This window comes from Sorex fumeus, unplaced genomic scaffold (assembly GCF_029834395.1).
Source record: "Sorex fumeus unplaced genomic scaffold, SorFum_2.1 ptg000111l, whole genome shotgun sequence".
Lineage (NCBI taxonomy): Eukaryota > Metazoa > Chordata > Mammalia > Eulipotyphla > Soricidae > Sorex > Sorex fumeus.
Genome location: NW_026606168.1, coordinates 9457756 through 9473551, shown reverse-complemented (window position 1 = coordinate 9473551; position 15796 = coordinate 9457756). Strand labels below are relative to the sequence as shown.

Sequence of the window (15796 nt, the reverse complement as noted above, 5' to 3'; positions counted from 1 at the left end):
GGGACCCACGGTCCAGGGCTCCCCGAACTCCCACTCGCCGCCTCTCGGTTCGCCCACTCGCGCAGAAGCGCTCGGGCCCCGCCCGGAGGCTGGAGCCGGGCTTGGCCGCCCCGCACCACCTTGCCGCGCCCCGCGGCTCCCGGGGGCTCGGGGCGCGGGGAGGAGGAGCGGCGCCGCCCCCGGGCTACTTAACCCCCGGCTGAAGCCCGCGGGGCGCCGGACGCCGCCGCCGCCGCTCTCCGCGCGCGCCGCCCCTGCGTCCCCCGCGCTCCCGGCCGGCGCGCCCCACCCACGGGGCGGCGATCGCGGGGCGCCGGGCGCTGCCGCTGCCCAGCCGGGACAGCCGCCCGCAGCATGGACTCGGACTCGGGCGAGCAGAGCGAGGGCGAGCCGGTGACCGCCGCAGGTACGGGGGGTGCGCCGGGGCCGGGGGCAGCACCCCGGGGAGGCCGGGGGAGGGACGCGGACGGGACTTCGCCGGCACTTCTCGGAGCTGCGGGACCCGGTCCCCCACTACCCCAGACCAGGGCCGCGGAGCTCCGCGCCGGGAGTTTGCTTCGGGGCTTCTGCCCGCGGCGCTAGGAGGCGCGTCTTGGGGAGACTCTCCGGCGCCGCGCGGGCTCGGGGCGCCCGGGCTGGGCGGGGGCGGGGACGGGCTCGGGGCGCGCCGGCCCGGAGTTCGCCGCAGCCGCGACGGTTGCAGCACCCCTGTCCTCCCCCAGTCCCCCCGAATCCCACCCCCACCCCCCACCGCTCATTTCCCTCCTGGAAACAACTTTCCCAAACGCCGGAGCCGGCGACGCGGCGGAGCAGGTGACCCGAGCCAGGGAGCTCCGCGGACACTGGCCACCGGGGCGCGACGCGGGCCGGGTCTCACCTGCAAGGGGACGGTGGTGACGGACGCCAGGGCTGGGCGCTTACCGGGAGGACAGGACGGTTCCCCGTCTGCTAGACTGAGCCCCCAAGAAGCCGCCCACCGCCCGGACCCGGAGCACGTCCACGTGCGCGCGCCCGAGGCCCAGCGCCCTCAGCATATACCCTGCTGCGCTCTGCACGTGCCCAGACCTTCCTGGGGCAGCGCGAGACAGGAGTCCAGAACAAGCCCCCACCCCCAGCCCTTCCCCAGGGAGGAACGGGGGCAGCGTCACCCCGGCGAGGTGGGGCTGGCGCAGGGCGCAGGGTCCTGCGTGGCTGCACGACCTTCCTTCAGGTCCCAGCACTCAGCCCAGGGGCCTTTGATTTCTGTTTCCCGGAGCTACAGGGCAAAGTGCGAGGGAGCAGTTGAAGGAGCAGCCGGGGTTCACGCGATTCCCTTTCTCACCGTTTCATGTGCCCCTTAGCCTGTCACTAGGGCCATTGTGGCAAGCCTTCGCGGGTGTGGCTGTCATTCATAAACACGTGCCCCTGACCTCGCTCGTTTCCGTAGCTGTAAAGCACCAGAAGGGCTTGTGGGTGGCCTGACATGGTTGAAAAGTTGCAGGGGGAGGAAGGTGTTTTGTGTGTGACCAAGTGTGTTCCAGACTTCGGGGAGATGGGGGAGCAAAGACTCTTGACCGTCCCTGTCCCCGGAAGCGCTTGGGTGCTTGATGGAGAGGGGGTCCAGGATAAGAGGGTGCTTTGGGAGGAGGGCGCAAAAGAGAAGAATGAGTAACTCCAGAAGAGTTGGGACCCAGTGAAACGGGAGTTCCTTCTTCCCTTTTTATCCTTTATAGACGTGACATTGGTGTAGGGGAGAGTGGATGTTTTAGGGGTGCAGGGAAGATTCCACCATCCACACCCCCAAAGTGGCAGTGTTCTTCCAGCACTACAACCCTAGCGTGTTTCAGCCTGTACCCCCTGGGAAGGGGTTCCCCCACCTGCCCCTGGCTTGGTCCCTGGGTTTGGTCCCAGGTCTCTGCTAAGCTGCTGGCAGACATGGTGCCGAGGTCCGGTGGCCCCCTGCAGAGGCGGGCCGTGTTTCTCCACTGTCACCATTGTGTGTCTTCCTGCTCTCTACAGGCGTGTCATCTTTCTTCCCGTGCTCCACTTTCACCAGTTGCACATTTATTTGAATGTCAGATATTCTGCTAAATGGCACCCAGTCTCACTCATTATTTTCAGTCTTAACGTTTTCGCCTTCGTGACAGAGCTTCAAAACTCGATGCTAATTCCTCACCTTGCTGTGACTGCAGCCTGTCAGATGGAAATCCTGGTGGTGGCGTCAGCTGCATGTTCAGGGATGGGGATGTGATCGCGGGCTTGACCTTTGCTCTGGAACCAGCCATTCCCCCTGAGAACCTGTATCCGGGTGAGCGAGGGGGTGTGAGGGCGAGAAAAGGCTGCTCCGTGTGTGTGAGTGTGCCTGTGCGCATGTGTGCATGCACACGTGCGTGTCTGTGTCTTCGGAGAGACTTTTCTCCCGTACCTCTTCTTATCCCCATCAAACTCAAGGCACCAAGCTGGGGGCACAGGAAAACAAATGATTTTTACTCTTTTCCCCATCTTGCGGGAATTATGAAGCAGAGACTCCTTACTCAGTCCACTTGCTAACAGATGGGAGGGGGTCCCTCAAGAAGGGAGGTAGGGGGGCTGGAGTGGTAGCGGGTAGGGCATTTGCCTTGCACATGGCTGACCTGGGTGTGATTCCCAGCATCCCATATGGTCCCTTGAACACCAGCAGGAGTAATTCCTGAGTGCAGAGCCAGGAGTAAAATAACCCCTGTGCATCGCCGGGTATGACCTTCCCCAAAAAACAAACAAAATAAAGAAGAGGGGTGGGACAGGAAATAATACAGGGGTTAAGGCTTGTGCCTGGCATGCAGTCAACCCCAGTTCTATCCCTGCCACCCCCAAACCAGCCAGGAATGACCCCTGAGCACAGAGCCAGGAGTAAGCCCTGAGCACTGCCAGGTGTGTCCCCTTCAGATGAAAACTCTTCCCTTCAAGGAGGCGAGTGGCCCGGGACAGAGCAGCTTCTCTCCCATTTTGCTGGGCACCCCCCCCCCCCCCCCCGTTACAGAGGGGCCGAAGAAGCAAGGACGTCTCCTAGCTCCACATCGCTTTCAAGAGCCCCTTTCCAAAGCACTCCCATCCATTCACCTCGTGGCTGTCAGGAGCAGTGCCCTGTGCCAGGGGCGTGGGGAGCAGCGAGGGGCTTCCCCCCCGCCCCCCACGGAATCCTAGTGCTCTGGAAGCCCAAATGGCTGCTTCTGCGCCCTTCCGCTACCCGTGCTCCCGGCTGCCCCGCCCGGGATCTTGCTCTGCGTAGGAGAGGCTGGTGTGTGCAGAACGCTGGGCTCATTCCAGAGACCCAACTTGGCAGCCTCTTTTGGCAAACCCACCATCCATGGCTCAGAAATCCTAGAGGTTGGGAGACCCACAGGGGGAGAGACTGTGAGTCTTTCCTGAGCAGCAACAGGCGAGTCACCAGCAGCCAAGCTGGTGAGAGCAGGAGACCGGCCCCCAGCACCCCCCACCCCGCCTTGTGAAACCGGGCGAGGCTCCCCAGCCGGGAGCACACCTCGCCTCCTGCCCACCACAGGATAGGCGGGCCAGGCGGGCCAAGCCAATGGGACATCCTTGTAGTCAGCTGGGCGCTACGGAGAAGTGTTTTCTGGGTGTTGGGGTCGGGATGTGGTAGAGGAGCATCAAGCCCCTCACTTTGCCCTCTCCGGTGTTCCCTCCCTGAGGCCCCAATCTCGCCCCAAAGCAAAGTGGCTGGGATAGGGAGGATTCAGGTGTGGCCCAGAGGAAGACAGGGCCTCCAGAAGTCAGAAGCAAAGAAAACTGGATGGAAGAAAGTCCCGGGGGCGTGGGGAGGACGAGTTAGAGAAAGTTCTAGAACCCCTGAAAGCTGCCGGTGGCACAGAGGCATGCGTGCTGAGAGCTGGCTTCTCTGCAGCCACGCCTGGCAGACAGACGTGGAGTGCGGGGAATGCGGAGCTGGAGCCGCCGCTCCTGGGGTGTGGCCGTGCGCTTAGTGGTGGGGGCGGCAGCAGGAAGGCGGGCGAAGCCCCGCAGAAGAAAGCGAATGCCATTTCCGAGAAACAAACAACAGCCGCGGGCGACAGATTGTACAGAAGCAGGGAAAGGAGAGGGGACTGGAAGGAGCCTGGCAGGCCGCCTTGGGGTGAGAGCAGGAGACCAGCCCCCCCCCCCCACCTCTTTCCAGCAGGCGTTTAGCTGTGATGCTTTGTTCAACGGCCTGGAGAAGTTGGTGTAAGCCCAGGAGGGCCAGGCGCATCCCAGCAGGGCATGGCCAGGTCCTGAAATTGATTTTATTGTGAGCTCACGGTAGGGATCTATTCTGTTGTCCCTGTCCCTAGGCAGATGTGCCATTGGAAAACCCTCAGCTGGGACAGGAACCACGGGGAACGACGCTGGGCTTGGCCGTTGGTCATACTCCTTTTGGTCATGCTCCTTTCCTTGATTCCTGTCTGTGGGGACTTTCGGGGGCCTCCACCTCTGCTGCACTCTGGGCTGTGCTTGCCTGAGGGCTGAGCACCTTGCCTCCAGCGTAAGTGCATGAAGTGGATGGAGTAAGTGCGTCGTCCTCCTGAGAGACTCCCGTGGAGCCCGCACCCAAAGGCCAGACAGGCAGAGAAGCTTTGATGCGGAAGTGCCAGAGCTCACCCTCTCCACTTCGGGATGTTCTGAGGCACGGCGGGGGCAAGAAAGGGGATGACATGAGGAGAGACTGGACAGTCCAGGTTAGGGAGTTAGAACACAGCCTGAGCCCATGTGCAGACACCCGAGCCCTGCACGCCAGCCTGGGCCCTGCAGCCGGCAGTGCCTCTGCCCACGTGCTTGCCTGACACCATTTCTCACTGTCTCACTGTTGGGGCCCTCCTTGGAGATCTCAAAGCTCTCTCTCCAAGGGCACGGGCCAAAGGCCCTCTGCTCACTGCCACCAGGTGTCCTAAGCGTGCGTAGGTTCTGGCTGGCTGAAGGTCTGAGTGGTCCCCAAAAGCCAGGAGGCTGATTGGAACTGCTCTTGGCTCAGCACCTCGGAGGCCCGGGGAGACACTAAACAGGGCCCAGAAGCACGTGGGGCCCACCAGGAGCCCAGGACGCTGTGGCTGGGAAGATGGCTCAGCTCTGAGTGGGACTGAAGGGCTGGCCTCCTCCTGCCCCTCCCCCCACCCCATCACAGTCACATGCAGGCAACCCCCAAGGGATGGCTGTCATCTCAGGGCAAGGAACAAAGCCTTCCTTCCTGCATAGGCCCCTGGCAGACCACGCCGCATCCCGTACCAGCCTGCAGAGCTTCTTCAGGAAGGTTTCCTCAGAAGCCAGCCTGGTCGGGAGTGGAAGGGCAGCTGAGCCGTTGGCCTGTGACCCTGATCTCCGTCTCACCACGGCGACTGAGGCCGGTGCATGAGCCATTTCAGATACAGGGCCCTGCACCCAGCTACTCAGTGCTCACAACCGCTCACACCTGGGCTGTGGTGTCGTGTCCAGTGGCAGTGGAATGAGCACAGTGGTCACAGGGGGGACAGAAGACCCCACCCCCCACCCCACACGGGCAGCACCAGCAATCAACAGTATAGGGCCGGGACTTCCATCACTAACGCAGCCTACAGGGAGAGAGGAAGGTTGAAGAGCACCAGTGGAGATTACAGCTTGGGTCCCGGGACAGGGGCACGGGACAGGGGAAGAGAGGTAGAAGAACGCCCGTGCAGGCTGGAGCACGGGCGCCTGGCCAGGAGTCCCCGCAGGAAGGCATGAGTGGTGTGCGGGGTGGGTAAGAGCCAATTGCAGGGGGAGAGAGCAAATATATGGGTGTGTAAGCATAAAGTCCCATTTCCTACAGTGTTTTCTTTTCTTTTTTTTTTTTAAATATATGGCACCTGCTTTTTTATTTGTCAGCAAAGCCAAATTAGAGTCACACTTTCCGTTAGCACTTTCCCCTAACTGGTTCATCTTCCTCCAGAGCTGCCATTGGCTCCTGTTTGGATTCCCATGCAAATCTTCACAGGGAGACGATATACATAATTTTGTTTGCTTTGTCAGTCGCTTGGCTTCCAACGCTATGTAAAATGCTTGTGTAGGTGGGTGTTTGGGCTGTATTCTGCGCAAGTCTAGAAATAAAAAGATAAGGAAAGAAGAATTTTTTGAAAATGAGTTCCCTGTAACTACCTGATATAAGGAACATATAAGAACAGTGAACACCTTTCCCCCTCATTATGTTAAGGCATGCTGGGGAGATGCAGTTCCTTTGTGTTTTTTTTTTATGGATTTTGCTGTTGTTTTACAAATCAAAAATAATTCTCTTTAGGCAAACAGCTTGGCACATGCTCGGAGACTTGCTTTAGAACAATCTTCAACAATCTTCGGATTGGTTTTCTTAAACTTCATCGCCTGGGAATAAATTTGGGCCTGTTCATGGAAAATGCAGTTGTACAGACCATAAAAATGGAAGCTTGGGCGGTACGCAGAGTGTTGGACACACCCTAATATGAAACCAGTATTTTGTAACTCAGTTCTCCAGGAAAAAAAAGCAGACACGATAGTGGTGTCCAAGTATTGCTCTAAACTGTCGAAAACCCAAAAGAGCAGCCTTGAGCTTCTGGTCCCCTTTCAGAGGCGATGTCTGTTTCCTGCAAAACTCCCTGGCCCCACGACGAGGAGCTTGTTCATGGGTTTATGGAGATTCTCTGTTTCTCTTTCTCTCGCCAGGGCTTCTGATTTCATACAGAAGGAAACTCTGAAAAGGGCATACGTTGCCCACCACCCCCCTCCCAGTTGCCTGGTTTGGGGGCTCGAGTTTCTCCTGGGCAGCCACTTGGAGACTCCAGCTCGGGGCAGGGGAGGGAGGTGACCGCAGGGCAGACCTCTGCTCTTTTTTTTTTTTTTTAATGTAGGAGTACTGCTGTTTATTCAGCCACTGATTAGCCAAACCTCTGCTTTTTGCCTTCCCTGGCTGAGAAGGAAGGGTGGGCTTACAGGGTGAGAGGAACTTCAGAGGGGAAGAAGTTGTGTCCATTGTCACACCAGGTGAGAAGCGGTGAGGATAGCCACAGCCATGGAGACCCATGCAGCGATCCTTCACATTTCTACACTCTTCTTCTTTCAAAATAATTTTTTTTAAATTAAATCACTGTGAGATACATGGTTCCAAAGCTGTTCTGATTAAGTTTCAGTCATATAACGTTCCAACATCCATCCTTCTACCAAGGGTACGTTTCCCACCACCGATGACCTCAGTTTCCTCTCATCATCCCCAGCCCCAGTCTGCCTCTGCCTCTATGAGGGCAGGAGGCACTTTCTCTCTCTCTCTCTCTCTCTCTCTCTCTCTCTCTCTCTCTCTCTCTCTCTCTCTTTCTCTCCCCTCCCTCTATGTCCCTCTTCCTCTTTGTGTGTGTGTGTGTGTGTGTGTGTGTGTGTGTGTGTGTGTGTCTTTTTTGGTCATTATGATTTGCAATGCAGAACTGAGAGGTTATCATATTTGTTCATTTACCTCTCTCAGCATGCAGTTCTTATCCAGAGTGATCATTTCCAACTATCTTTGTCATAGTGGTTCTTTCTCTATCCCAACTGCCATCTCCCATAGCACCTGAGGCAGGGTTCCAACTGTGGACCAATCCTCCTGGCCCGTGTTTCTACTGTCCTTGGGTGTTAGTCTCATACTGTGTTTTTTAATCTCCCACAAATGAGTGCAGTCATTCTATGTCTGTCCCTCTCCTTCTGACCCATTTCACTCAGCATGATACTCTTCATGTCCATCCATTTTTAAGAAAATTTCATGGCTTCATTTTTCCTAACAGTTGCATAGTACTCCACTTTATAGATGTACCGGAGTTTCTTTAACCAGTCATCTGTTCTGGGGCACTTGGGTTGTTTCTCACATCCACACCAACACTGATTGTTCTTGTTCTTTTTGATGTGTGCCAGTCTCTGTGGTGTGAGGTGATATCTCACTGTTGTTTTGATTTATGTCTAGCAATACAGAGCATTTTTTCATGTGCCTTTTGGCCATTTGTATTTCTTCTTTGAGGAAGTTTCTATTTATTTCTTCTCCCCATTTTTTGATGGAGTTGGATTTTTTTCTCATAAAGTTCTACAAGAACTTTATAAATTATAAATGCCTATAAATTTTAGATATTAATTCCTTATCTATCCAGTGGGTGCTGTGTAAATAATTTTTTGCATTCCATGGGCTGCCTCTATGTTTTGGTCACTGTTTTGAGGTGCAGAAGCTTCTTAGTTTAATGTATTCCCATTTATTAATCTTTGCTTCCATTTGTTTGGTTAGTGATATTTTATCTTTAAAGATCTCTTTAGCTTCAGTGTCATGGAGGATTGTGCCTATGTCTTCCTCCATATACCTTATGGATTCAGGTCTCACATCGAGGTCATTAATCCATTTTGATCTGACTTTTGTGCCTACCATTAGAGATCTGAGGTTTTTGCTTTGTTTTGTTTTTGCATATAGCTGTTCAGTATTCCCAGGACTTGTTGAAGAGGCTTTTCTTGCTCACTTCGCCTTTCTTGCTCCTTTATCAAATATATTTGAGGGTCTGTGTCAAGATATTCAACTCTATTCCATTGGTCTGCTGATCTGTCTTTATTCCAATACCATGCTGTTTTAATTACTACCACCATGTAGTGTAGTTTGAAGTTGAGGATGGTGGTGCCTTCCATTTTCTTTTCCCCAAGAATTGCCTTAACTATTTATTGGGGCTTATTGTTTTATATGAATTTCAAGAGCATTTGATCTATTTCTTTGCAAAATGCCATGGGTATCCATAGGGACCACATTGAATGTGTATAATGCACTGGGGAGTATTGCCTTTTTGACAATGTTAATCCTCCCAATCCATGAGCAGGCAGTGTGTTTGCGTTCCCTCATGTCCTCTTTTATTTATTGAAGTAGTGTTTTGTGGTTTTCTTTATACATGTCCTTTACCTCTTAAGTTATGCATTACTTGATTTTCTGAGGCAGAATTCCCACTTGCTTCTTTGTTTGTGGGCCACAGTGCTCAGTGGTGGTCAGGACTTACTCCCGGCTCTGAATTCAGGGACCATCCCTAGCAGTGCTCAGGGAAACATGTGGTGCAGGAGGATCAAACCCGAGTTGGTCGCATTCGAGGCAAGCACCCCATCTGCTGTACTGTTGCCTCACTTCTTTCACATAAAGTGTTCATTGTGGGCTCAGGCCAGGCTCATTCCTACCAGATGTTGTTCCCAGGTGTTTGCCACCTCTTGGCCAGGTGCTGACAATTTAATAGACCCAGAAATGGAGGCCCAGGGAGGTGAGGTGAACTGCTCAGAGGCTGGCAGTTTTCCTGTGGGACTAAAGGTTCTGCTCTTCCAGCAGGAAACGAGTGTTGCAAGTCAGTGGTGCTGTAGGCGACTTGACACTCCGCTTGTGCTGGGGCTGTCCCCAAACCTGGGCTTGAAGCTGGTCTACTTCCAATGGCCCTGTCTGGGCTGCAGGCATTGCCTGTATTGGCCCAGGGGCACGAGGCAGCCTGTAGCCCACCCCTCTTTGTCAGGAAGGAGAGGCCCACCAGAAACAATAGGTTATTTGTATTACCATTTGTAGGGACTCCCAAATGGTGCCCGGTGGGGGTGGGGGCGTGCAGGGCCACTCCCTGTGACACTTAGCCAACGAGCTGTTGGTTCAAAGCAAGAGCCCAAGAATAAGCTGCTGTTGCCCTCCCACTTTCCCACCACCCCAAGGGCTTGGGGACACAGGGCCTCCTAGCAGTGGTGGGGATTGAACCGGGCTCGGTCAGTATACTCCTTGTCCCTGTGCCATCTCCACCTCCGGGAACCCACAGAGGTGTTGAGTGGGTTTAACTGACTTTGAGTTGACTGGCAACCAGTCTCAGGAGGAAGAGACTTGCTGACTTACATGCCTCTCATTTTGAGTTATCTCTGTTTGGATTTTCTGACCCGCCCCCATACACCCCATCGCCCCCTCTTTAACTCTGCTGGTGGTCCCAACAGCTATCAAGTTATTCAAAGTTTAAACACCCGCGAACCCATAGGAACAAACATGATACAAGATCTCATAGCAAAGCTAGACATGGGCAAAGCAGGAATTATTTTCAGTTTACAAATTGAAAAAACAGATTGAGCAATTGCAAAGGGTCCTCCAGTCTCAGAGTAAGTGGCAGGCTTTCACTGAAACTTCTCCCTGCTCCTCGCCAAAAAAAAAAAAAAAAAGACAGAAACTCAAATAATCTAAACAAATCAAATGTTCAAATAGTGACTAGCCAGATGACATTTCTCACAAAGAGGAATACTATTCAGCTGTGAGTGTGGCAGGGAGAAGGCTGGAGAGAGAGAACAGGGATTAAGGTGCTTGCCTTCCATAAAGTCACCCCTGGTGGGATTTCAGGCATAGCAGATAGTCCCCTGCTAAGCACTGCCAGGAGTGACCCAAAGAACCCCTCCAAAAAATTAAAAATAAGAGTGAGGAGGAGAAATTTTCTGGAAGGGTAAAAAATGGGTAGGGATTCTCCTTTTAAAGATGATCTGAATTTTAGCGGGAAGATATCATTTCCCAGTCCTGCAGCCACATCTCTCTGCTCACTACATCTCTCTGTTCATCTCTCTGTTCTCCGCTGTGAGAGGAGAGCAGAGGTCACAGGAAAAGTAGGAGACAGTGTGTTCTTGGGGGCCATTCTCCAGCTGAAAACAGAATAATCCACCCTCCCTCCCTAGAGCCGTACCCACACATGCAAAGAGACTCTCTCCACCACAGAAGGGAGGCCAGTGATAGACTTCGGCTTTGGGTGGGAGGAAAACATCCTTGATCACAGATACACACACACACACACACACACACACACACACACACACACACACACACTGACATGACCCAGGAGAATGGATGCAGTTTAAGCAGATTCTGAAGAGGGGCACAGGCCAGCGATAGGTAGATAGGGGGCCGAGCAGAGGCTTGGGGCAGCCAGTTGGGTTGTCAGGAAGTGAGCGAGGCCAGGAGTGCCCCAGAGCCATCCCTTCCTCTGAGGGCTGCCTGGTTTGGAGCTGCGGTGCCTACTCCAGCCCTATTGGAAGTGGGTCCCTGGCTTTAAAGAGCTCAACACAGGGGCTGGAGATACTATACAGGGGTGAAGTCATTTACCTTGAATGTAGCCATCCCTGGTTTGATCCCTGACACCACAGGGTCTCTTGGGTACCAGTAGGGGTCACTCCTGAACACAGAGTCAGGAGTAGCCTCTGAGCACCACTGCAGCTTATTCCCTGGTCCCATATCCCTGCTGTACCCTGATGTCCCCATTCCCTATGGCCCATCTTTCCCAGCTTCTTTCCCTTTCTTCCACCTTAGGCCCTCACCTACCCCTACCCCCCAGACTCCCTGCTACACAGCCGGATTAAAGCAGGGGAAACTACTAAGACCCATGGCCGTTCCTAGAAATAGGCCATGAAGCAAAGCTTTGAAAGTTGCAGAGAGAAAAAAGCCAGCCCTTGCCAATGACCAGTTTTCTAATTAGAGACACAGAGAGCTCAACAACTCAAGCCCAGTGTCCATGGCTCCTCAAGCCCAACATTTCCCACCAAGGAGTTCCAAGTCCAATCCAGTCCTCCTTAAGTGTGAGTGTAACAAAGTCATTCTAAGACCCATGAGTGTGAGAGGCCGCGGAGGACTCAGAGGGCTGCAGCCCAGGTCTTGCATGGGGGAGCCTCAGGTCCAATTGCCAGCACTGCATGGACACATGGACCCCAAGTACCACTAGATGCTCTCCCTCTACCCCAAATTAGGCATGTTGGATCTCCAAAGTATGGCCACACTTAGGGAGTTGATAGTGCAGGATTCAATCATGGAGGGACCCCTCGACCAGGTCCAACATGCCTCCTGCTTTGTGTGGTTTGCACACCTGTTTCCTCAGTTACATTTTTAATGGTTCTGTGAGCACTGATCTCAAAGCTTCTCTTTGTCTTTTGAACCAATAGTCTTTGGCTCTTGAAAGCACATTGCTGGCGCCTGTGCCAGATCTTTCCCTGGAAACAGGAAGAAACTGAGGAAAGAGGAGGCCATGGGGTCCGAGGAGCAGGAGGTGTGCACAGGGAACAGGGGGTGAAGGATAGACCCAAGCAAAGCCTAGAGCCGGCTTGCAGGGAAAAGTGCATTCCAGAGGCTTCTCAGGAAAGAAAACACACGTTGCAGGTTAGTTGATATACTTGACCCCATTGAAAATAGCTTTAGATTCTGTTAGGAGTATCAGGAGTGTAATGGTTCCATTATGGGGGAAAGGGCGGGCTCCAATGGGTACTCAAGAGTCCTGGGGATCAGAATTGCAATTCTTGGCCAACTGAGCCAGCAGTTCCATGTGAGGGTCCGAGGGTCACGCTGGGGGTATGTCGAGGCCTCTGGGGGCAGCAGCTGGTGGTACTCAGTGACCATGTGGTGCCAGGGATCGAATGAGGGTCACCTGTATGCCAGGCATGTGCCTTCACCCCTGTACTCTCTCTCCAGCCCCCTGGATTGGTTCTGGATAGATCCAAAATCCAACCAGGAAACACGGCCAGGCAGTCCTCAGCTCCTGGAAAAACAAGGTGAGTAAGGAGGGAGATACGTGACTCAGTATGAACAGCATCCGGAGCCTCGTCACAGCCCCGCTCAAGCCCTGCTTACCAGTGTAATAAAAATAGAACCAAATCGGAAGGAGCCGTGAGTGCAGAGGGAGCTGACTCCTCACCTCCCGTAACAGGAAGATGAAAAACTAAGAACTAACAGTACGAGCGTGTCCCTTAAATACAGAGAGTAATAGTGACTGGAAATAGCGAGTTTCCAGCTTGGCCCCTGAAGAACAGCATCAGAAATGGGCCAGAGGGTGTGGGATCACTGAGCACTTTGTGATCAGCCCTCCTGAATGATTTGACTTGTAAAACAGCATGCCTCCTGCCACTGGGACTTTTTGAAAGTCAACTAATATTTTTTTCTAGTAGGGTAGCGGGAGATTGAAAATATATTTTTTTACCCCATAAAACAGAAAAGGACCAGAGAGATAGTACAGATCCAAGGCGCTTATATTGCATGCAGCTGACCCAGTTTGATCCCCAGCCACTGCCTGAGCACCACCAGGAGTGATTCCTGAGGACAGAGCCAGGAGGAAGCCCTGAGTAAGCACAGCCAGGTGTGGCCCAAAAACCAAACACATAAAACAGAAAAGTGAATGGTCAGTGGTGGCCATGCCCTGGTGGCACAGGAGCGGGCACCGTGGGGGCCACATCGGGCCCCGCCCAAGAAACAGACTCATTCAGCATCTTGGGTCCAGGCAGCTCCAGTGTGTATCGTGGTTCTCAATGCACATCTGAGTGCACACTGCAGATATCAACGCAGACAGTTGCTCATGCACACAGGAACGTTCTCACCCCCCTGGAATCAGCTCAGCTCACTCCTCAGCTGATGTAGCCAGAAGAGAATAAGCCACACGCCTGCCTTTCAAGGATGCAGACCCCTGAAGCACAGTTGCTAATGCAGTGAATGGGCGACTGTTCTCCCCAGGGCCAGAATACAGCAGAGGCCTGGGAGCTGGTACTGGGGTTAGGGCATCTGCCGAGCATATACCTGGCCTTTAGGGCCCCCCCAAGTATCACCAGATATGTCCTGGTGGTCCCCAGCACTGCATCCTTAAACCCAAGCACTGAATCCTACAGTCTAGTTGATTGAGGATCACCAGAAGGGGGTCACTGACCCTGCTGAGCACTGCTTGGGCGAACCTGGGTACCCCACCCGGGGAGAAGACACTAGCGGGAGTGCCCTGACAGAGAAAGGACTCCCAGAGCTCAGAAGCTCTTGTGAGGTGGGAGGAGAAGATTCAGGCAGGCATTGGAAGGAGGGGGGTACAGAGGAGCAGAGAACAGGCGTGGGGGACAGAGCATGCCAAGGCTCACAAGGGTGTCAGCCAGGCATGAAAGCATGGGCCTAAAGAGACCATCAGGGTGCCCGGAGTTGGGAGTGGGTGAAGCTGGAGAGGCGAGTAGGAGCCCAGTGTGTGTGTGTGTGTGTGTGTGTGTGTGTGTGTGTGTGGTGGGGGAGGGGGGGAGGGGGGTGGTCACCAGTCCTGTGTGTGGAGCACGGTGACAAATACTAGTGCAGATAAGACCTGGCTTGCAAAGCAGCCCAGAAGCAAAACATTGCAAGAGGGAGTATTGGGGCAGGGTGGCGAGGGGAGAGGCAACAACAGGGTGTCAGTCAGTACCAGGTGTCCGGCCCCGAGCCTCATTTGACCTACTAGTCACATAAGCCCTAGACACAGAAACTGTCACGTATGCTTAGCAAGTCATCCTAATTGCAGCATCTAGCCTTGATTGGGACTGGACCAGGGCAAAGCAGAGTTGGAGAGGTGATAAGCCAATAACACTAAACTTTCTGTGATTGGACCATCCTCTTAAGCCAAGACCCCCTATAAAATATGTGTGTATTTGGCAATGAAGTGAACAGCCATCAGCTGCTCCTGGAGGGTGTTTCTCCACACACCCATTATCCTTTGCCCCACATCTGCCCGGACCTGGTGCGCAACCTGTCTGGGCACCGTTGGGGGGAAAACTGTTCCCCAACACATGTGGTCCAGTGTCCAGTGTGAGCAGGGGTCTAGACTTCATGGGGCGGGGTCCTAACCGGAGGAGCAGCATCCCCAGAGCCAGGGATGGTAGAGTGGTGGTGGGGGCAGAGACATGGGGGTTTGGGGGTCAAGTTCTCTTGGGGTGAGAGTGCAGGCTCGGAGGTGATGTGGCATCTGTGAATGCACTGAGGCAGCCCAAGGCCCTTCTTGGGCACAGGGTGGCGAGGGAGAGGCCAAAGGTGCTACAGCCCCACCCTGCAGGCAGATGAGGAGTGCCACAGGGCCGTGGACGAGGGCTGGGTGGAGTGTTGACGGTGCAAACGTTTGGGGTCTGGTTCAGTAATTCTCTCTGGGGCGAACCTCGGGAGAGAGGGACCTGCCAGGGGGAGAGGTGATGTCACCGGCCCAGGGAGTATGGCAGAAGGATCTGGGAGAAACTCAGAACAGCCCTGAGCTGAGGCCAGGTCACGGGAAAGGAGACCTCGAGGAGGCTGGCGGGAAGGGGCTGGTCAGAACAGCAGAGACGAGGTGGGCCTGTGGGCCTAGTGGTCAAGTGGGCCAGAGATGGAGGAGTGTGTGGACATGAGCAAACCAGGCCCACGCAGGAACACCTTCAGGCACCTCTCCCACAGTGCTCTGACAGCAGAGGTGTCCCCAGCTTCCCAGCACACCTTGGGGACTTGCATTTGTAAGGTCCTGTGAGAGCAGCAGCCTTTGATTTGGGGTGCAGCCCGAAAGGGACTAATGACATCCCCGTCCTGTGGCGACCATGCCACCCGCCTCTCCACCATGGCACCTTTTCCTCAACTCTTGGAGGACTGAGCTCTTGCGTGTCAGAGATTCTGCAGTGGACGTGGAGGCCTGGTGTCTCCTACTCACAGTGAGACAGCCTCGAAACCAGGAGGCAGGTCCTCGGGGGAGGGTGAGATGGGGAGGCTCTGTCTCCCGGGAAAGAGGTGGGAGATGGGAGGCCAGGCCTGCGGGGGGCCATGTCAGCCTGGTCTGGGGGCACCGAGACCAGACAGGAGAGCCTGCTGACCCCCACTGTGCATTGGGAGAAGAGCCCCAACAGGGGATGTGGAGGGTCCCAGGGCAGTACCTTGGCCCTGCCAGACCGGGAGAAAGCTGGAGTGTCAGAATTCCACTCCCAGGGATTACCCAGGAAAGCTGGAATAATCCACTCACAGCAACAGCTCGCAACTCGTAGGTGTTCGTGCTCGGTTTTGGGGGGTTTTTTTTTTGGGGGGGGGGTCACACCTGGTGATGCACAGGGT

At 54.5% G+C, this 15796-nt stretch overlaps 1 protein-coding gene across 1 annotated transcript in view; it reads left to right on the top strand.

Annotated features, from left to right (window-relative positions):
• Positions 1–318: 318 nt before the first annotated feature.
• TNFAIP8L3 (TNF alpha induced protein 8 like 3) overlaps positions 319–15796 on the top strand; it is a 38179-nt gene continuing 22701 nt past the window's right edge. Inside the window, exon 1 of the mRNA XM_056135416.1 lies at positions 319–406. Within this exon, the coding sequence (XP_055991391.1) occupies positions 355–406 (52 nt within the window). The 5' untranslated portion in view covers positions 319–354. The remainder of the gene's footprint in view (positions 407–15796) is intronic.